The sequence below is a fragment of the Cervus elaphus genome, chromosome 5 (genome assembly GCF_910594005.1).
Source record: "Cervus elaphus chromosome 5, mCerEla1.1, whole genome shotgun sequence".
NCBI lineage: Eukaryota > Metazoa > Chordata > Mammalia > Artiodactyla > Cervidae > Cervus > Cervus elaphus.
In genome coordinates this window covers 16,629,171-16,652,446 of record NC_057819.1, presented here as the reverse complement: position 1 = coordinate 16,652,446, position 23,276 = coordinate 16,629,171, and the positions used below count along the sequence as shown (strand labels likewise).

Here is a 23,276-nt window from a genome sequence, read left to right as displayed (position 1 = left end):
TATTTTATGACCCCACAACTCCTAAGAGAATTTAGTGTACATGTATATTCACACAAAAAATATAAAAGAATGTCCAAATAGCTTTATTCATGATAGTCCCAAGCTGAAAACACTGTATGTCCATCAAAAGGTAACACATGGTAAATTATATATTATATATATATTATATATAATATATATTATATTATATTAATATATTATTATATTATATAAATTATATTATATACAGGTAAATTATACATTCAAACAATGAAATACTACACACTAATAAAAAAGAATAAGGTAAGTTGCACAGGTGTGGAACTGAAAGTTGCTCGGTCGTGTCCGACTCTTTGTGACCCCATGGTCTATACAGTCCATGGAATTCTCCAGGCCAGAGTGCTGGAGAGGGTAGCCTTTCCCTTCTCCAGGGGATCTTCCCGACGCAGGAATCAAACTGGGGTCTCCTGCATTGCAGGCAGAAATCCCACACAGGTGTAATGGTGAGCAAAAGAAGTCACAGAACAGAACATACTCAATGACTTCACTATATGAAGTTCAAGAAAGGGCAAATTAGTGAAGTGAAGTGAAAGTTGCTCAGTCGTGTCTGACTCTTTGCAACCCCATGGACTATAGAGTCCATGGAATTCTCCAGGCCAGAATACTGGAGTGGGTAGCCTTTCCCTTCTCCAGGGATGAAAAAAAGGTGTAACAGTGGTTATTTCTGGGCTAAAGTCAGGCAGTTATTGATTAGGAAAAAACTTTAGAGAATATTGTTCCATGACAAGATGTCATGTCACCCATATCGACTAAGGGGTGATTATACAGATTATATCTATATATAAAACTTAATTGAGTTGTAATTTAAAACAGTTTGTGCATGAAGTTCTACTGCAACTAAAAAAAAAAAACACTAAGAAAAAAGACCCCTTTTGCTCTTTCTCACACTTCCTAGGGTCAACCCCAATGCCTTTCTTAAAACAAACATACATAAATAGGCAGATAGATAGACAGACACAGATATATAGACATTTAAATAATTATAATTCTAGTCATTCTTCATATATGTTTGCCCAGGATAATCTTGATTTATACATGTACCAGTGTAAATAATTACAGCATCCCCTTTCACCCTGATAAGTATCTATTGTGAACAATAAATTACATAATCACACTCTGTACTGTACATAAAACAATCATCTCACCCTTCCCCCACCAAACTATATGTAGCAGTCAGGTTTCTATGTCTATACATGTGGATTTACCTTACTTTTTCTGGCTATGTAATATTCTATACTGCTGCTGCTACTAAGTCACTTTAGTTGTGTCCGACTCTGTGCAACCCCATAGGCAGCAGCCCACCAGGCTCCCCCGTCCCTGGGATTCTCCAGGCAAGAACACTGGAGTGGGTTGCCATTTCCTTCTCCAATGCATGAAAGTGAAAAGTGAAAGTGAAGTCGCTCAGTTGTATCCGACTCAGCGACCCCATGGACTGCAGCCTACCAGGCTCCTCTGTCCATGGGATCTTCCAGGCAAGAGTACTGGAGTGGGGTGCCATTGCCTTCTCTGACATAATATTCTATAGGATGCATGTATCAGGTTGGCCAAAAAGTTCATTCAGGTCTTTCTGTAACATCTTGTGGAAAAACCCAAACAAATTTTTTGGCGAACCCAATACATGACATTATTTGACTGCTGCTGATGAAGAGTTTAGGTTGTCTGAAGTTTTAAAAAGTACATGATCAATGCTGTTCCTCAGTGTGTGTGGTTAAGGTGTGGGTGACTTTGGTTCTCTGAGCTCCAGGGGTGGGCAATACCCAAGTGGATAACTCAGGATGGTTCATTTGAGAAAGAAAAGCTTTTCTTCCCCTGCTATTATGAAACCAGAGGAACTTCAGCCTGGAGCTGCTAATGGCCACTCTACACTCAGTGGAGACTTCTTGCCTTAGGATGGAACCACCATAGATGTAAAGAGGAACAATGAACATAGCCAGGTGGATTCCCAATGCCTTTATCTAAGCTCCTGGATGCTACAACTAAAGCCACATGCCCTAGAGTCTTCTATAATGTGACCCACTGATCCCTTTTTTTGTCTTTTTCTTTTTCTCTTGTATGAGTTTGTTTCTGTCAATAGAAATGGAAAGATTCCTAACAAATCATACCTGTGATAAGCATCTATCTGTCTATCTACCTCCCCTTTATGGATTACAGCTTTGTTGTAGTGAAGGGGCTTGGGTAATTCAATGAAGCTATGAGCCATGTTGTATAGGGCCACCCAAGACAGATGGGCCTAGTGAAGAGTCCTGACAAAATGTGGCCCACCAGAGGAGGAAATGGGAAACCACTCCAGTATTATTGCCTGGAAAACCCCATCGACAGTATGAAAAGGAAAAAAGATGTGACACTGGAAGATGAGTCCCCCAGGTCGTAAAATGTCCAATATGCTACTGGGGAAAAGTGGAGGGCAATTACTCATAGCTACAGAAAGAATGAAGCAGCTGAGCCAAAGTGGAAATGATGCTCAGTTGTAGATGTGTCTGGTGGTGAAAGCAAAGTCCAATGCTGTAAAGAACAATATTGCATAGGAACCCAGAATGTTAGGTTTATGAATCAAGGTAAGCTGCATGTGATCAAGCAGGAAGTGGCAAGAGTGAACATCAACATTTTAAGAATCAGTGAACTAAAATGCATGGGAATGGGCAAATTTAATTCAGATAATCATTATATCTACTACTGTGGGCAAGAATCTCTTAGAAGAAACGGAGTAGCCCTCATAGTCAACAAAAAGAGTGTAAAATGCACTACTTCCGTGCAACCTCAAAAATGACAGAATGATCTCGATTCGTTTCCAAGGCAAATCATTCAACATCACAGTAATCCAAGTCTATGTCCCAACCACTGATGCCAAAGAATCTGAAGTTGATTGGTTCTATGAAGACCTACAAGACCTTCTAGGACTAACACACACACACACACACACACACACACACACACAAAGATACCCTTTTCATCACAGGAGACTGGAATGCAAAAGTAGAAAGTCAAGAGATACGTGGAGAAATAGGCAAGTTGGTCTAGGAGTACAAAATGGAGCAGGGCAAAGGCTAACAGAGTTTTGCCAAGAGAACACACTGGTCATAGCAAACACCTTCGCTTAACAACACAAGAGACAGCTCTGCACATGGACATCACCAGATGGTCAATACTGAAATCAGACTGATTATGTTCTTTGCAGCTAAAGATAGAGAAGTTCTATACAGTCAGCAAAAACAAGACCTGGAGCTGACTGTGGCTCACATCATCAGCTCCTTATTGCAAAATTCAGGCTTAAATTGAAGAAAGTAGGGAAAACCACTAGGCCATTCAGGTATGACCTAAATCATAAATCAGGTATGACCTTATGATTATACAGTGGAGGTGATAAATAGATTCAAGGGATTAGATCTAGAAGATGGAGTGCCTAAAGAACTATGGAAAGAGGTTGGTAATATTGAGCAAGAGGCAGTGACTAAAACCATTCCAAAGAAAAAGAAACACAAGAAGGCATAGTGGTGACCTGAGGAGGTTTTACAAATAGCTGAGGAAAGAAGCATATTAAAAAGACAGCATATTAAAAAACAGAGACATTACTTTGCCAACAAAGGTCCAACAAAGGTCTGTCTAGTCAAAGCTATGGTTTTTCCAGTAGTCATGCATAGATATGAGTTCAGTTCAGTTCAGTTGCTCAGTTGTGTCCGACTCTTTGCGACCCCATGGACTGTAGTATGCCAGGCCTCCCTGCCCATCACCAACTCCCAGAGTTTACTCAAACACATGTCCATTGAGTCGGTGATGCCATCCAACCATCTCATCCTCTGTTGTCCCCTTCTCCTCCTGCCTTCTATCTTTCCTAGCATCAGAGTCTTTTCCAATGAGTCAGTTCTTCACATCAGGTGGCCAAAGTATTGGAGTTTCAGTTTCAGCATCAGTCCTTCTTGTGAATATTCAGGGTTAATTTCCTTTAAGATTGACTGGTTTGATCTCCTTGCTGGCCAAGGGACTCTCAAGAGTCTTCTCCAACACCACAGTTCAAAAGCATCAATTCTTTGGTGCTCAGCTTTCTTTATAGTCCAACTCTCACACCCAAACATGACTACTGGAAAAACCACAGCTTTGACGAGACGGATCTTTGTTGGCAAAGTAATGTCTCTGCTTTTTAACATGCTATCTAGGTTGGTCATAACTTTTCTTCCAAGAAGCAAGGGTCTTTTAATTTCATGGCTGCAGTTACCATCTGCAGTGATTTTGGAGCCCCCCAAAATAAAGTCTGTCACTATTTCCATTGTTTCCCCATATATTTGCCATGAATTGATGGGACCCGATACCATGATCTTAGTTTTCTGAATGTTGAGTTTTAAGCCAACTTTTTCACTCTCCTTTTTCACTTTCATTAAAAGGCTCTTTAGTTCTTTGCTTTCTGCCGTTAAGTGTGGTGTCGTCTGCATATCTGAGGATGGATGTGAGAGTTGGGCTTTTCACAGAAGCAGAAGAGATTTTTAAAAGGTAGCAAGAATACACAGAACTGTACAAAAATGGTCTTAACGACCCAGATAACCACAATGGTGTGGTCATTCACATACAGCCAGATATCTTGGAGTGTGAGGTCAAGTGGGCCTTACAAAGTATAAAGTTAGTGGAGGAATTCCAGCTGAGCTATTTCAATTCCTAAAAGATGACACTGTTAAAGTGATGCACACAATATTACAGCAAATTTGGAAAACTCAGCAATGGCCACAGGACTGGAAATCAATTTTCATTCCAATCCCAAAGAAGGGCCATGCCAAAGAATGTTCAAACTACCATACGATTGCACTCATTTCACATGTTAGCAAGGTTATGTTCAAAATTCTTCAAGCTAGGCCTCAGCGACATATGAACCGAGAAATTCCAGATGTACAGCTGAGTATGTAAAAGGCAGAGGAACCAGAAATCAAATTGTCAACATTTGCTGGATCATGGAATAAAGCAAGGGAATTCTAGAAAAAGATCTATTTCTGCTTCATTGACTCCACTAAAGCTTTTGACTGTGTGGATCATGACAAACTGTGGAAAATTCTCAAAGAGATGGGAATACCAGACCACCTTACCTGTCTCCTGAGAAACAAACCTGTATGTGGGTCAAGAAGCAACAGTTAGAGCAGAACGTGGAACAACTGACTGGTTCAAAATTGGGAAAGGAGTATGACAAGGCTGTATATCACCACCCTGCTTATTTAATGTCTATGCAGAGTATATCATGCGAAATGCTGGGCTGGAAGACTCACAAGCTGGAATCAAGATTGCCAGGGAGAAATATCAACAACCTCAGATATGCAGATGATATCACTCTAATAGTACCACCTCAAGAAGAGGAACGAGAGCCTTTTGATGAGGTGAAAGAGGGCAGTGAAGAAGCTAGCTTGAAACTCAACATTCACAAAACTAAGATCATGGCATCTGGTTCCATCACTTCACAGCAAATAGAAGGGGTAAAAAGTGGAAGCACTGATAGGTTTTATTTTCGTGGGCTTCAAAATCACTGTAGACAGTGACTGCAGCCATGAAATTAAAAGATGCTTGCTCCCTGGAAAGAATGTTATGACAAACCTAGACAGCATATTAAAAAGCAGAGATATCACTTTACTGACAAAGGTCCATGTAGTTAAAGCTATGGTTTTTCCAGTAGCCATGTACAGATGTGAGAGTTGGACTGTAAAGAAGGGTGAATGCCTAAGAATTGATGCTGTTGAATTGTGGTGATGGAGAAGACTCTTGAAAGTCCCTTGGAGACTCCTTGGAGCAAGGAGATCAAACCAGTCAACTCTAAAGGAAATCAACCCTGAATATTCATTGGAAGGACTAATGCTGAAGCTCCAATACCTTGGCCACTTGATGTGAAGAGCGGACTCATGGAAAAGACCTTGATGCTGAAAAAATTGAAGGCAAAAGGAGAAGGAGGAGGCAGAAGATGAGATGGTTAGACAGCATCACCAACGCAATGGACAGTAATTTGAGCAAACTCCGAGAGACAGTGCAGGGCACAGGAGTGTGCTGTAGCCCATGGGGTCACAAGAGTTGGATACAACTTAGTGATTCATCAACAACAACATCTACCCACCTACTTATCTGTCTTCAAGAATATATATGTGTGCGCGTATGTATTCAAGAACATTTGTTCCCCAAAAGACATGTACAGAAAACATTCACAACAGCATTTTCATAATAATTCTATCCCCTTCTCCTCCAAAACTGCAGAACCCAAAAGTCCTTCAGTGTGCAAATGGATAAAGAAACTGCGGTATATTCACACATAAGAACACAATACAGCAACAGTGAGGATGAGCAAATGACAATTACACATGAAAACATAAATGAATCTCATAATAGACAAGTGGAGCCAGACTCCAAAGTGTACGGACTGTATGATTGCATTTATACATACTGAAAAACAGGCAAAACATACTGATGGTGATAGACGTCAGGAAGATGATTACCACGGGGGAGCTTGAGGGAGCTTGGGGGATTCTGGTAATGCTTTACATCTTGTTTTTGGTGAAGAAGAAGAATGGATCTTTCAGCCACGTAAAAACTCAGCAAACTGTACACATATCTATATACATTTCTCTATGTACACCTCAAGAAAAATATTTTAAGGCATTTGAGTGAGAATAAAATGATTTAGAAAAAAAAATCTTATCGTGTAAAAGGCTTCAGAACACACAGGTAAATGTGAGAAATTGCAAAATTTGTCCTGATGCAAGGTATTTCAGTGGTGAGAGGCCAGTTTTCAGGCCTCTGCTATAAACCCGAAGTGTATTTCTCATTTGCATTTCCAAAAATTTACCCTCTGTACAGATACAGGAATCCATTGAAAAACAGACAAGGAACCAACAGAGGAGGAAACCCTGAAGGAAACTTTGGGGAAAGGTGACCACAGTGTATGTACCTGAAGATTGGCATTGTATTGGGAAGGAAGAGAATTCTGGTCACATTCCTCACTAGACTTTAAACAGAAATGTTCTAAAGATTTGGTGCAAGAGTGATATGTGCTCATGGCCAAGGTCTCTAGAAAGAAACATGGCGCTAGAAGGGTGGGCAAGGCTAGAAAATGAAATATTGAATGAAATGAAGGAAATGGGAATGAATGAACTAAATGAATATTAATTAGCAACTATGAATGAAATAAGAATGAATAACTATGCATAGTTCAAATAAGAAAGCAATGGGTGCAGTCCCTAACGAAAGCCTGACCTCCACAGAGCTTCAGTGTACTCAGGTATTCAAAAGGATTTCACCAAAGATGGCAAGGAGACCATATCCCCAGAAGTAAAGAGACTTCTAGAATATTGACAGAAAACCTAAAGGCAAGAAGGAGCGGAAATTTTAAAAAATACTGAAAGCAACTTTTGTTGTTGTTGCTATTTTGGCCATGTTGCACGGCTTGTAGGATCTTAGTTCCCTGACCAGGGATCAAACTCACGCCCTCAGCAGTAAAAGCGTGGAGTCCTAACCACTGGACTGCCACGGAATTCCAGCAACACATTTTAAATAGGATTTGTATTGTTCAGAGCAAGTAGATGTACAAGGAGACAACAGGTCCTCTCTTTGCAGAAGATGCTGTATGAATTCAGTCAACACACATTTATCACCTGCCTTCCGTGAGGCTGGCACATAATAGGTGTGCTGCAAATAGTGGTTGTATATACTGAATACAAAGATTAATGATGGTCCCTTGTCGGTGGCCCTCTCTGTTAGTGGTGGTGCAGACCTGTGAGCAGGTGTGTGATGAGGGCTCTGACTGCGGCACCCCTCACAACTGAGGAGAAAGGAGACAAGGGAGGTCAGAGGAACCTTCCTGAGTGGAAGAACTGCCTGACAGCAACTAGGAAGAGAGTGCAGAGGGTCAGACCACGTCTCAGTTCGGCACCTACGTCTGGCCAGACCTCTCTCAGAGGGAGACTCCTGGGGACTATCTTTATTCCCATTTTGCACTTGAGAAAACTGAGGCTTAGAATGGAAGGTGGTGACGTGCCTCAGGTCATACAGCTGGGCAACAGCAGAACCAGGGCTCATCCGACAGAAAATGTTACCATCGTGTTCTGTAGCTGTGGGCAGAAAGCTGCTGAAACGCCCTTCAAGGTTTCTCAAAGACTCTGTGATTCTGGGTGACGAGTCCCCGTCTTCACAATTTCTGGGAAATGCGTTGGTCTGGGTTATACTGCCTCCTGAACACAAGAGAAGAATGCTTTGGCTTTGGTTCCAGGGCTCTGACGTCTACCTCTCCTTGAATACAAAGCCCAAGTCTGAGTGCCTCGTGACCCTGGCAGAGTCAGAGGCAGCGGCTGCCGTGCATTCACGTTCTGCACACAGCTGTGCCATTTCTGCCTTGAACCCGCTGAGCTTTTGTGGCATCTACTCTTTTTTTTTTTTTTAATTCATTTGGGGCCAATAATATGCTTTGTTAAGAACCAGGCTTTGTAAAATGAAGAAATTAGCTGCAATAACATTGTGTGGTCTATATTAATGAGTTGTAACTCGATATCAAGTTCATTATCAAAACAAACCTCTCATTTGCCTGAAGGCTTATGGCTCTGTGTCTAGCTGAAAAAGCAAGCCTCCCTTTGTGAAGGCAGGAAAAACAAACCTTCAGAAAGTGGCCATTTATGCTGAAAATGCCCCCGACACACCCTTCACCAAAACTGCATGAATTGTGGTCCTGTCATTTACGGCTGGAGACACGCTTGTGCTCTTTTGCTTTGGGCTTAAAACATTACCTGGACTGCTCTGCTCTGCTATCAATCTTACCTAACGATCTATTTACCTAAAGTACACAATCACAGACCAGCCTCCCATTACAATCTAGGGTAGATGAAAGAACATTAATGAAACCAAGAGCCTGCAGGACTGGATGGCTTGGCAGTTGGTCTGAACGGCTCCCTCTCCTCGGTGTCCAAGTGGCCAAGCTGTCCTGGGTTTTTTTCCTTTTTTAATAGATGAAATTGCTATAATAATTAAAGGAGCTAAAAGGAAGCACAGGAGGAGCTAGCAAATACTGTTAGGCTTCACGATGCAAAGGGGAGACGGGTGGGGAGAGAGCGGAGAGGAAGAGGGAGGAGGGTGGGGGAGGATGGAGCGAGAGGAGACGGACAGCGCACAGCCTCCAAACCTGCGGTGGAGTGAAAACTGCTCTCTGTGGAGTGCGACATGTTCTGACTCTCCCTGAATCAGGGCTGGGGTTGCTTAGAGGGTGTCTGACCTCTGACCAACCTCCCCACCCACTTCATTAAGGCCCCTACCTCGGGCTAAATTCAGGTCCTTTAGGTGCCTGAAGGGGCTCTATTCCTTCATAGGCAGGCAAGGTCTAATTTCCTTTCAAGATGGTTTGCAGTAGGACCAGGTTCTAACAACAAAAAGGAAGAAAAGGGGCCACTTTGTTTTGTGAGGAACTGTGAGATGGATGCATTTGAAGAGACTTCTGTGGACACCGTGACATTCCTCCCGCCCAGGATGATCCTGTAATGTCTGATGAGCTCAGAAGGGCTTCTGCAATGGGGAGGATGCGGGCTGGGGGAGTACAGTTCAGACCTAAATTTGGGGGCTTGAAAGTGATGCCAAGTCTCCATCTCAGCAAATAAAAGAGTAGCAGCTCTGGGCCCCATGCAGAGAGGGGAAAACAAAATGGGACTTTGGAGCCAGACTGGCCTGGTTTTGAGTCTCAGCTTCTCTATCACACAAGTTCCTTTCTGTGTCTGAGCCTCAGTTTTCTCAGCTATAAAATGGAGGGGACAACACCTTCATCATGGGGTTGTCATAAAGCCTCAAGTAAGACAAATTTACAAATATAAATCACTTGGTACATTCTGAATCCTAAATAAATGGAAGGATAACAAGTAAAATAGGCTGTAGGACAGTTCAGACCAGAGAAGGCAATAGCACCCCACTCCAGTATTCTTGCCTGGAAAATTGCATGGACAGAGGAGCCTGGTGGGCTGCGGTCCATGGGGTTGCTAAGAGTCTGACACGACTGAGCGACTTCACTTTCACTTTTCACTTTCATGCAACCCACTCCAGTGTTCTTGCCTGGAGAATCCCAGGGACAGGGGAGCCTGATGGGCTGCCGTCTATGGGGTCGCACAGAGTTGGACACAACTGAAGCGACTTAGCAGCAGCAGCAGTACAGACTGTCCTTGTATGGATCCCTGTATGGATCCAAGATGCCATAGACATCAGACTCCAAAAGAAGGTGAGAAAGACCACCTGGAAGGCATTTTCGAGGTAGCGGTAGGAGCACATGGGACTCTTCATTTGTATCCCCATGCTGAGAATATAAAAACAGAGAGGGGAGAGGGAAAGAGATTTGTGCAGTGATTTGACAGCAGCTGCTGGGACATTTTGAGTCGTGAACCCAAAGGGAGGAGGAGGCTGCATCCTTCAGCTCAAATCAAATGAGAGACCAGCCGCTGTGATGCTCAAGGGCATAAAATGTGACCCCTGCAGGTGGGGGCTGGCGAGCTGGTCTCTGATACCCTTGGGGAAAACCCAGAGGACAGAAGCAGGCTGGGTTGTGCTTCTGGGGCAGGGCAGCAAGGTGGAGGGTAGTTCTCTTAGCCTCTGTTTCCTCGCCTGCAAAGTGCGGTAAATATTGCCTACCTCTCAGTGTTGTGGAGTGAATGGGATTGGTCAATTCATCAGAGAGGAGACACAGGTAGCCTAAGGTCATAGAGCAGATGAGCAACAGTGGAAGCAGGACTCAGACCCTGAAGTGATCTGTGGCCCAGGTGCTAAGTCAATCACCCCTGACAAGGGTTTGTCTGGCCAGACTAGGAAGCTCAAGAATTAATCCTTTTACTGAGACAATTAAATCCCAAGCCCTGGAGCTGCACAAAAAAGGGAACAAGTAGGGTTATTTGTTGGTTTGAGGCAGGGAGGGAAAAGGTGAGAAGACTGGTCAGGTTTAAAGAATCATCAGGCTGCCCATGCTAGCTCCCATGAAACTGCAGAATGCTCCTCCACAACCAACACGTTCATTTCCTACAAGAATGCCAGATTCATGTTCTCAGATTCCTTGGTATCCGCCTGCTTCCTGAGTTTTAAGAGAACTTTTTAAGAAGGTCTAAAAATACCAGAGAAACAGTTTGACTAGCAGAGGATGGGATCAGCCAATAAGCAAGAGCAACACAGGTGACAACCATGTGCTAATTGCCGCTTGGGCATTTGCTTCAAGGGCCCTTGGAAACAATACATTTCAGTCATGTTACCCTTTTGGCTGCCATTTCCTGAATGTATAAAAAATGATCAGCACGAGAGTCATCATCTCTGGAAATGTCAGTATTTATATGTTTTAATGTTTGATATTTTGGGGAGCCAATGGCTTCAATCCCTAAGTGGAAATATGAAGAGAGAGCATTCAGTGAGCACCTATTATCTGCCAGGGGCTTTCCTTAGCATTATCTCATTGATCCTCCCAACAACCCTACAAAGCCAGAGTTGTTATTATTTCTGTATGTGAGATAACAGTTACTGAGACACAGAGAGCAACTTGCCCCCAGTCATACACATAGCAAATGTCAGAATGTTATCTCTCTTTATGGGGCACCAGGTATGTGCTGGGGATGTACCGGTGCATAAAACACCTATGGCCTTTGTCTAAGTGAAATTTACAGTTACCCTGGGGGATGTGATGCCTCGCTTGCCATGTAGAGCTATCCTTGGTCCTGAGAATACAGACTATTCTCATACTGAAGTTAAATCCTGCACCAGGCACTGTGCTAGGCTCTGGGGGTAGACTTGTGAGCAAGGCAGGGTCCTTTCCCTTCAATGAGCTCCAAGTCTACTGGTGGGACCAGACAAATTAACAGGCAATTATGATGTGGGGTTATTTTTTCCTTTTGGTAGAAAATAAAAAATTCAGCAGGTCAGAGCTTGGATTTAGACTAAATCCATTTAACTAGATATTTATCCAAATTATTCAAACCAATTAAACTGCTTACGGTGATCAACATCTCAGCCACACACACCCCAGAACCTCATTCCTCATTAGCTGGGCCTGTCTTCCTTGCCGTTTTATCTAGCAGGTCTTGACAGTGTACTGACCCAGCATCAAAATATGCCTTTCTTAGAAATGCGACTCTAATTAGAAATGGCTGATAAACCTTCATTGAAATGAGCATTATTTAGAAAGATGCATCTAAGCCACAAACAGGGGTTCCCCCCACCCTCGCCCCTCCTTGTCCCCAGCTGTGCTTCTCTTCCAGAAAAGCTCACTGGCGTATTTTAGCAAGAGCTCAAGAAAATGCAAATATCCTTGTCTGTGGTCACGGGGCACAGTCACATTCTTGTTTACATCACCTACAGCTAAAATTGGCACTTTCCTTTTTCTGCTGGAGACTTCCTGAATATATTCTTTAAAAATTCGACTGACAGATGCTCCTTTTAGAGAGATACTTGTCCACTGTTCCTTCTTACTGCAGGCAACCAGGCTGATCTTAAGAATATAGAATCTCTCTAGTTAGTTGGTCCTGGATTCAAATACTATCACCTACGTGTCTGGGTATCTCTAGGCAAGTTACAAAATTTCTCCAAGCCTCAGTTTTCTTATCTCTACAAATAGGGGTAATGATAGCATCTGCCCCATGGGACTGAGGAGCTAACTTTAATAAAATATGCAGAACACAGCAGTGGCATAATAGATGTTTAATAAGTGGCAGCCATTATTTGCTCTCTGGAGTCATATGGCAAGGAGGATACCCCCAGACTGTGAGGTTAGGGTTCTTGGTTCTGCATATGAATGTGAAGAAACTACAGAGGTGAAGTGATTTGCCTAGGGTCATACAGCTATGTAGCAAAGAGAGATCATACTCCAAACTGACCTCCTAATTCCCAGCAAGGGCCACACCCATTCCACCACTGTTCAGAACCCTGGAAACATCTTGCTGTGGAAAACTACAGTTTTTTGTGGGGAGGAGAGGAAGGGGAGAAAGTTCTACAAGGAGGAAGAAGACGGAAGGTACAGCACCTTTGAAACCCAGTGTGACTTCCAAGTAGACCAAGTAATGAAAGATGGAGCTGGAAAAGTCGGTGGGGACCAGATCATGCAGAGCCTTTTAAACCTTAGTAAAGATAATCGTCTTCATTTTGAGTACCATTAATTGTTTTAACCAGGGAAATGACAATATCACACTTGTAATGAAAGAGGATGGGTTGGAAGGTCAGATCGAAGGTAAAGGGGGCAGCTGGGAGGCTGGTGGAATAGTCCAGACTGGAGATGGAGACGAGGGCTTCCTGGATCAGGTAGTGGCCTTGGGGAAGGAGGCAGTGTCCACAGAGTGCCCGCCCTGAGGCAGCTGATTGAACATAAGAGACGATGAAGAGGGAGAAAGCAAAGACGAAGCTCAGGCTTCTGTCTGAACAACTGGGTACACAACGGCATCATTGATTGAAATGGGGGGTGTTTCACCATTCAGCTGGGGAAAGGAACTCAGGACTGGGGCAGTCCTGCGCTGCCATGGTTCTCAACCCAAGATGACTTTGGTCCCCAGAGGACATTTGGTAATATCAACGCATTTGTGGTTGTCACAATTGGCATCTAATGGCTAGAGACCAGGGGTGCTGCTCAACATCCTACAATGCACAGGGCAACACATCGGCCCCAAGTGTCAATAGAGTCGAGGTTGAGAAACCCTGTTCTGCTGAAATTCATAGTCTTAAAGGAAGTCAAACATTAGAACTTTTCAGGTATTGAAAGATTTAATGGGAACTCGTGGAGCTAAGTCCTCCCTAATTTGAAAACCCCCCAGGATAGAAACTTGGGTAACTTCATGTGTGGAGAAGAGCATGGAAAGATTTACCTACCGGAGCTCTGTGGAACAGCCTTTTGTCCAACAGGGCATCAAGAGAGAACCTGTTCCTTGGGGGATAATGGCAACAAACTCCACCTCACCCTGATGCATCAGAAAATAAGAAAATCCAGCCATGATTCAGTGTCTTATATCACCTCAAGTCCACATCTAGCCAACAATGAAGATGCAGGTCAGATGGCTTCACTGCACCTTTCTTCCCATGATAGAACTTGCTTCTATCTCCAACTCTAATATATATTTCACCTTTCTTTTTGACTTATTTGCCATTTTGATTCATGGTTACTTATGCATTTTCTCTCCAACAGAACTGTGGATTTCCTGAGAGAAGCCCCCAAGACTGATTCATATTAATGCATCCCAAACACCTGTCACACATATTTAATAGACATCTCAGAGGGTCACACTGATCCTGTACCAGGCTACAATGGGGCATTACTTTCCATTCTTTCTGCCACTGAGCTGCAGCCAGCCATGGACCCCTTGAAGCCCCTGACAACACTGAACCCATTCCAGAAATAATCCCAACTGTATAATCTTCCCACTTAGTGAAATCCAGAAATCCCAAAGCACTTCCACGCTTGCAGGCAGATCTCCAAACAGAGCTAACTTTTGAGTTATTAAATACAACTGCCGACTGCATAAATTCCAACTTAGACAGAAATACATTTGATCAAAATTGAGCCTGCAAGAAATTTTTTCAGCAGAGTTTGAAAACAGGGTTTCAGAAGGGAAAATGCCACCATCACATGATAGAAGGTATCCCACTACTGGTGATTATGATTTTGAATTTAACTGTCAGAAAGGTCTCTGAGAAAAATATGTTATTTGTTCAGTCCAAGAAAGGTTTAATTGGCTTCTGTCAGATTTTATGTAAGTGCTACTTGCCACTGAACCCCACGTGGATTTTGCACCTTTTGAACTGAACAGATGACGGCTGAGTCTTTATAGGCTGCAGGAATGCTGAAAAGGGGTCAAGGATAGGTCTCTTTCTATGGTTGTGCAAAGGTTTGTCTAACCAGAGATTGATTCTTTAAGCCCCCCCATCCTCCACTCTCCAAATGATGAAAACAGAAGGGAGTCAAAGGAATAAAGAGAGTCCACTATCTTGGATCTCTTTTCATCTGACTCCCTGTATTTTTTCAATTTCTGGAAGGTTGTCCCATGTGATTGTCTTTTTTCACTACTAGGTATCCTCAACACCTAGAATCAGTTTCCCTTGGTGACCTCCCCCTTATCCTGACCCCCTCAGCCCTTCAGTGGATTCTGTGCTATTTTTTAAAGTACCACTATGGACAAAGGCCTTTGACATCCCTAAACAGCTGTGGTACAGGCTAAGAGCTGTCTCTGTTTTTTTTAGGTTACTGTATTGCTTGGGGCCCCCAATATCTGATTTTTTGTGAAGTCATTTGTGCTAGTTATTGCTGATCAGTCAACCTGATCCCCATCTCCAATACTTTCACCTCTCTCTTGCTCCTGCTTTTCCACACCCAGGATAGATACACACTTTCCCAGCCATTCTTTTTTTTTCCCCACCCCCAGCCAATCTTGCAGTTAATAAAAGACAGGTGACAGTACCCTAGCAGATGAGACATAAGAGGAAACATGCTGGGAATTTTTCTGGAAAGCCTTTGTTTGCCTCATTAAAGAGACAAAAATAGTTCTTACCATTCATTTTATCCTCTTTCTACTGGAATATGAATGTAATGGGTGGAGATGAGGCAGCCATTCTATGACCATGAGGGAAAAGGACCTGTCAGTCTTAACATTAACAAGTTCCTCCTTGAACCAATGCCAGTGGGCAAATACCTCCAGACTTCTTACATAAGAAAAATAAATTCACATTTGTTTAGGTCACTGCTTTTGAGTTTTTCTCTTACTTGCAGCCAAGAATGATCCTAACTGATACATAAGGTTTTCTTTTTTTTTAACCTGCTTCTGTCTCTCCATAGTATTCAAACATGAATCATGAGACTGGGTTGAAAGTTAAAACCAAGGGATTTAAATCATGCTCAAGGGCACTCCCTTTCCTACAACTAGGATTTTTTAACTGGGTCATGCATTTCTGCCATCAGGATGAACTCTCTCCTGCAAGGCATCTCATCCTTCACAAAATTATGCTGATATTATTGCTGTTCAGTCACTAAGTTGTGTCCAACTCTTTGTGACCCCATGGACTGCAGCATATCAGGCTTTCCCATCCTCTGCTATCTTCCAGAGCTTGCTCAAGTTCATGTCCACTTAGTCGGTGACGCTATCCAACCGTTTCACCCTCTGCGGCCCTCTTCTCTCTTTGCCTTCAATCCTTCCCAGCATCAGGGTCTTTTCCAGTGAGCTGGCTCCTCACATCAGATGGCCACACAAAGTATTGAAGCTTTAGCATTAGTCCTTTCAGTGAATATTCAGGGTTGATTTCCTTTAGGACTGGCTTGATCTCCATAAAAATATACTCTCACACAAGTTCTTAAAAATATCCCCAGACCTGCTTCTTCCCTTCTACCCTTAAACTTGGACTTGGCATCACTAATGATGGATCCCAGTCTGCGACTTTACGGTTAATTCTCAGCTTCCTTCAGGCTTCACATCTGGGCTGTCTTCAAAATAGTGCTGGAGGCACATGTGCCCAGTTAGAGAAGACGAAGGAGCATGAGTCACAATAACAAGTGTCATCACCTGCTAAGGAGTTCACTGTGTACCGAGTGCCATGCTCAGTACTTCAGACGCATTATTGTATTTAATCCTTTCAAAAGATCTACATGGTAGACCCTGTTATTATTCAGGCCATTTCACAGAACCTCACATGAGGGTCAAAGAGCGGATTCGAACCCACCTTGTCTGATTTCAAAGGCAGAGAACTTACCTTGTCACTAAGCTTGCATCATATCAACTAGACTCTTTGATGTGTTTCTTCTACTGCTCCCCTCCCATCCCCACCCTCACCCCTCCATGCTCAGCAGCTGCTTCTTCGCAGATGAGACCAAGAACTCACTTCATTTTGTCCAGCATAAAGAAAGTGCCTATCGTTCTTCCCATGTCAGAAGGTAATGAACACATGCCCTCCCGGCACCCTGATTTATCACGGAGGGAGCCGACTGTCACATGGGTCTGCAATTAGACACAGCCATATTTACTGAGGCAAGCGTCACCAGTCCAGAGCTTCAGGGCAGAAAGAAAACATTCGAGTTGTTTACTCGAATTCTGCAACTGTGTCGATGCAGTAACAATGGAGCCAGAAGAATCCCTTAGGGAGAGAAAAGGACTTGTTGCTATCTTCCTGGCCTAAAAGTCATGAGTGATGATAAAAATGAAGGTGCAGCTGGTTGGGATTTTTTTAGAACTGAATCTCAAGTGGTCTTCAGATCTCTTATTTATTTTACTTTTCAGGGTAATCACTGATTCAGGGCAGGGGGCGTAGTCTCCGTGATTAGAGACTAGAGAAATTACCTAGTGACAAGCCCACTTCCAACAAAGACCAGTGACTCACCACATTACCACTTCACGTCACAATTTCTCTCATCTGAACAAAGAGGAAAATCGCTTCATGTTTGCAGTGGAAATGTATTATGTTGGAGTCAAGGTTTCTCTTGTTGGAGGAAACCTGTGCTTGTCTGATTTCAGATAGCCCGACTGGATGGTGGGCTGAACTTCTGAGAGCTGCCCTGGGCAACTCCAACCTTACCGCTGAAGTGGATGGTAGTGGGTGCGGGACGGTGACGCTCAGGCCAAGGTCTTCTTCTTAGATGGGATTGTATATAGCTTGCCTCTATCTCCCTGAATCTGCCAACTTACCTCTCAGCAGAGAACTAGACCCTGGGGCTCTTCAAGCCTCAGACTATTCAGGTGCAAAGTGGGGGTGGGGGCTGGGGGGGGTGTAATAACTACACTTCTATCACAGAGTCAATTAAAAGATTAAGCAACAGTGTCATAATGGATAAGATTTCCTAGTATTTACTCTGCGCCAGGCCCTGTTTTAAGAGCTTTACCCATATTAATTCATCTAATCCCCACAAAACCCTATGAGACCGGAACACTTTTAGCTGGATTTCCTCCATTCTAAGATGTGCATTTTCTTTCCTCATTTCAGCATCTCTGAAACTGGGGTACTTCTTATAATTGAAAGTAGGGCATAGTTTAGTCAGTGGAGTTTTGTTTCTTGTTGGCACATGCAGAAAATGGTCATGCCTCTTGAAATGGAAGACGCCTTAGATCAAATACAAGGTGCCCATTTCACAGAGGAGGAAACTGAGGCACAGAGAGGCACTGATTTGTTCAAGGACCCACAACATAGTAGAGTGTCAGAGTTAGGGTCTGAACCCATATCGTTTGCTGAAGAATTTGATCTTTTAATCACAAAGCTAGAATTCACTGAAGCACCCAGTCTAGCTCCTGCCTGTTTCAGGGTCTGCCCAAACTAAGGATGCTTCTTTCCCCTCTGCCACCCAGAGACAGAGCTTCTATCAAGGATTCCGTGCCTTTATATAGTTTTTGCTAAATGCCCTCCCTACATTTCCATTCCAGAACATGGAGAGGGTGTCTGAAGTGCCCTCTCTGTTTCAGTCTCTTCCAAAGAAGAAAATGTGGACCCATGGTAATCTACATATGCTCTGCTCCCTCCCTCCCTCATGGCTAATCCCATTAAACTTCTCTTTTGCTTCCTTGAGAAACAAAGGGACAAGGAACTCCTGAAACAGATTAGGGCACCTGACTTAGGGCAGGCTAGAAGGCTTCCTCTGGAGAGGGCAGTGGCACCCCACTCCAGTACTCTTGCCTGGAGAATCCCATGGATGGAGGAGCCCGATGGGCTATGGTCCATGGGGTCGCTGAGTCGGACACAACTGAGCGACTTCACTTTCACTTTTCACTTTCACGCATTGGAGAAGGAAATGGCAACCCACTCCAGTGTTCTTGCCTGGAGAGTCCCAGGGATGGGGGAACCTGGTGGGCTGCCGTCTATGGGGTCACACAGAGTCGGACACGACTGAAGTGACTTAGCAGCAGCAGCAGCAGGTTTCCTCAACAAGACATTCAAGCAGAGGATTTGCATACATTATTCACACTCCCTCCCTCCGCTGAAAAATCTACAGGAAGAGGCTGTGCAGAGAAAGGTCCTATTGTAACATTAGTTATGATAAAGCAACTTCCAATACCGTGAGAAGAAAAATGGCCAGAGGGCTTCAGGACACTTTCGGGAGTCACCGCCAGGTGTCACCCATTACACCAGCACACGGCAGGAAGTGGCATTCCCATTAAGCCCAGCTGGTCTCACCTTCCTCCCCTGAGAAGCCAGATTCTTCCTCAAATCACGGCTCACTGGACACCTGGCTGCCTGGCATTTGTTGTGGTTTAGTGGTCTAGTCGCTAGGTCACATCTGACTCTTTGCAACCCCATGGACTATAGCCTGCCAGGCTCCTCTGTCCATGGGATTTTCCAGGCAAGAATACTGGAGTGGGTTGCCATTTCCTTCTCTAGGGGATCTTCCTGACCCAGGGATTGAACCTGTGTCTCCTATATTGGCAGGGTGATTCTTTACCACTGAGCCACCAGGGAAGCAATCAATGCTTTACAATAGCTCTAAAAAGTTGAAATTTCTAAAGGCATGATACTTCATATGTCAGCCAGGGACACCCTAGGGTCTTCATTATCTCCTAGACAGTGGGGTGTGGGCAGCAGGCTTTCCGTGGCTTTGTGCCTGAGGTCTTGTTTATCCAACAGATGCCTGGAAGCCTGCTTCCCTGCTCTTGACCTTCCAGAATCCTATCTATGCTCCTCTCAAGACAGAGATGTTCTTTTCAACCTCTGTGTCCTCCTCCACTTTCCCCAATGCCTCTAACCCAAGATGGAAAACTTGGTTACATGACCCCTTCCCTCTCCAATCTCTCTCTCTTTCTCTCACACACACCGAGCCTGAATTACCTGTCCTCTGCATTCCCACTACACCCAATGATACATCCCTGCCACACCATTTATCACATTGCATTACAATGAACTGTTTCTTATCTCTTTCACTTCCTGCCCCAACATACACACTACAGATTGAGAATATTTTTTAGGACAGTTTTAAATTTTACAAGAGCAGGTATTCAGCACACAAGAGAAATGCAACATGTTCACTAAATGAATGAAACAACCATGTAACGAAAATCTAGGAAGTGCTAACGACCTGTCAGATGCTGTTCTTCAACTTTGGACATATCAGAGCATGCTCACAGCAATCCCAAGAGGAGGTCCTATGATATCCCCATTTTACAGACAGGCAACACCGGAGCAGAAAAGTTCTGTAACTTGCTCAAGGTCACAGGGTTGCAAAGAGGCAGATCCGGGGTTAAAGTCAGGCTAGTTGGGTCCACTGGCCATGCGTTCACACTCAGCGCTGATTCTGAAATATCTATCTACTTCCTTCCCTTCCCTCATTGCTATGCTGGGAAGTTCATTCCCAGAGGGGGTTGCTCTGCATAAAACCCATTTCCGTGTAGCATTTTGAAACCAGAGGAGACAGTGGTGAAGACTGCATATTTCAGAGGGCACTCAATAAGAAGGCTGAGCAATGAAGGCTGCACAGAGCTGTGTCAATCCTTAGAAAGTAGGAGCTCAGGAACGCTTTGGATCACCACATAAGCGCGGGTGAGTTTTAAACTCTCTTCTGTGCCTTGACTTTTCCCAAAGCCTTCCTTCATGGGGCAGCACCTTGAGCCACAAGATATACCACTGTGGGTGGACCACAGAGCCGGTAATAGGCTTTGTTCCCCTCCCACTGTTCACCTACCTTGGCCAAGGTAGGGGTAAACATGCATATTTTTATGCATGGGTGTGCAGATACAATAACAAAGACATGTTTAACACAGACATAACTGGCCTGTCCAGTTCTGATCATTAAAAACCAGAAACAATTTGACACCCAGCACTAAACACATACTTATTTTTGATTTGTCTTTCAAACCAACAACAGTATTTCTTGTCCCATACATACATGATCAAGTGTTAGCATCACCCTAAACAATTTCCATATCTTACTGAGTCCTCACACTGTTTCTGCCTATTTGATGTTCCTGTTCTCATTTCATAGACAGGAGCAAATAAAGCCTCAGAGATGCTAAGCAACTCATCTCAATAGCTGGTGAGACGTCAAGTCAGGCTTCAAACTCCAAAGTTTGACACTCTGTAGTCTCTCCACAAACAGAGAGGATGTGTACGTACCCTGAGCACAGCGGATCTCTGAAAATAATTTCTGCGATGGCAAACCTACAATTCATCCTAATTTTTTCCTGATGTTCTACAGTGTCACTGCCGATTTATTCCATCATTTTGGAATTACTAGCTAATAGGATGGCCCAGCTCCCCGTTCTGGCTGGCATTTTCATTCTTCACGAGTAACCAACCACTGATAGCAACAGGGATGTGTCACAATATAATTACACCCTGATTCTTCTTTCTCCCGATGTCCCTGGTTGGTCTGGAGGCTAATTCCTATTTTTTGTCTTGAAAACACGACTGCTTTCACAAAGAGACAAAAGACTCACCTGTGTTAGGAAAGCTGAGGCAAAAAAGGGCAAGAGGGCCCCGGAGGCAGGGGCACTCTGCGTCTTCTTGGTGACTGGTACCTTGGTCATCTTGGAAATCCTTCAGGCTAAACTGTGTCCAGCAGGGAAGGTTTTTGTTTTTGTTTTTTCCCCCCAGAATCTTCTACGTCAGCAGTCACTGGTGTCAAGGGCTCTCCAACAATTTCTCCTTGACTCACAGGTTCTAATGAGACTCCAGACAGGTTTCTGACTGGGTAGGAATTGGAAAAGCAAGTCTTCCTGGGTTTCCTACCAACAGGATAAGGAAGCTGCCAAGGGGTGAAATCAGGCAAGCCCCGCACTCACTTTTAAGAAAGTCACAAACTTTTAGTTTTTCCCCGGTTTGGGAAGGGGACAGCTTTGTCTTCTAGAAACAAAAATAAAATATGAAACTAAAAAAATAAAACTTCGCTGAAGAAGTCTGAGGGGGGCCCATGGAGGGGCCCCCGGAAATCCATTTTAGGGATTGCAGCCGCCGGCCGAGATGGAGGTGAAGCCACCGCCGCTAACGGCCAGGCCCCGGGCCCACGCGGTCGCCCGGCAACGGCGCGCCCCGAGGAGGGTTTCCTATTGGCTGGGATCAATAGGGGCGGGGTCGCGAGCTCGCCCAGGCCGCTGGGCCCCTGGCTGGCAGCTGGCGGCTAGCCAGGGAGCCACGTTCTCCAAACTTTGGTTTTTCCTTTCAGGCCTGAAGACCTTGACCCTTTCTCTTCGTCTAACTACAAGCGTCTCTTTCCTTCCAAACTCTGCCCTGTCCTGCCACAATTCCCTAGTGCCTTGGGTTGGGTAGATCCATGTGGCCTTGAGCCCCTCAATTATTTTACCATGAGATTTCTCTGTTTTATTCACCTAACAACCATTCCTATTCATCCTTCAAATCCCTCATAGACACAACACATACACACACACACACACACACAAATGTATACATGTATATGTTATGTGTGCATGACGTTCAGTTCAATTCAGTTGCTCAGTCATGTCTGACTCTTTGCGACCCCATGGACTGCCGCCCGCCAGGCCTCCCTGTCCATCACCAACTCCCGGAGCTTGCTTACACTCACAGTGCATTGAGTTGGGATGCCATCCAACTATCTCATCCTCTGTCGTCCCCTTCTCCTCTTGACTTCAATCTTTCCCACCATCAGGGTCTTTTCCAATGAGTCGGTTCTTCACATCAGGTGGCCAAAGTATTGGAGTTTCAGTTTCAGCATCAGGCCTTCCAATGAATATTCAGGACTGATTTCCTTTAGGATGGACTGGTTGGATCTCCTTGCAGTCCAAGGGACTCTTAAGAGTCTTCTCCAACACCACAGTTCAAAAGCATCAATTCTTTGAGCTCAGCTTTCTTTATAGTTCAACTCTCACATCCATACCTGACTGCTTGATGAGCTTTGTTGTTGGACCTTTGTTGGCAAAGTAATGTCTCTGCTTTTTAATATTCTGTCTAGGTTGGTCATAATTTTTCTTCCAAGAAGCAAGCTCTTTTAATTTCATGGCTGCAGTAACCATCTGCAGTGATTTTGAAGCCCCCCGAAATAGTCTGTCACTGTTTCCATTGTTTCCCCATCTAGTTGCCATGAAGTGAATGAAATTAAGTGCTTGGAATGTGCTAGATGTTGCGCTCTTATTATATGTATTAACTCAGTCCTCACAGCACATCTTTAAGGAAGGTATTTCCTTACCCTGTTTTACAGACTAGAAAACTGAGGTTCAGAGAGATTGAATGATATGCTTAAGGACCCACAGAAACTGTGTAAACTAGAATTCAAAGCCAGACCTGTTTGATTCTAAAATCCAACCTCTTAGCCACATGAGCCTGGATAAGACACCTGACTTGGACGAGGCTTAACTTCCATCGCTTTC

At 44.0% G+C, this 23,276-nt stretch overlaps 1 protein-coding gene across 2 annotated transcripts in view; it reads right to left on the bottom strand.

Moving 5' to 3' along the window:
* The window catches only part of CCDC60 (coiled-coil domain containing 60), a 171,718-nt gene extending 149,805 nt beyond the window's left edge, over positions 1-21,913 (bottom strand). For both annotated transcript variants that reach the window (XM_043901806.1, XM_043901807.1), the window contains exon 1: positions 21,372-21,913. In XM_043901806.1, coding sequence (XP_043757741.1) covers positions 21,372-21,461 — 90 coding nt within the window. In that variant the 5' untranslated portion in view covers positions 21,462-21,913. The remainder of the gene's footprint in view (positions 1-21,371) is intronic.
* Positions 21,914-23,276: the final 1,363 nt, after the last annotated feature.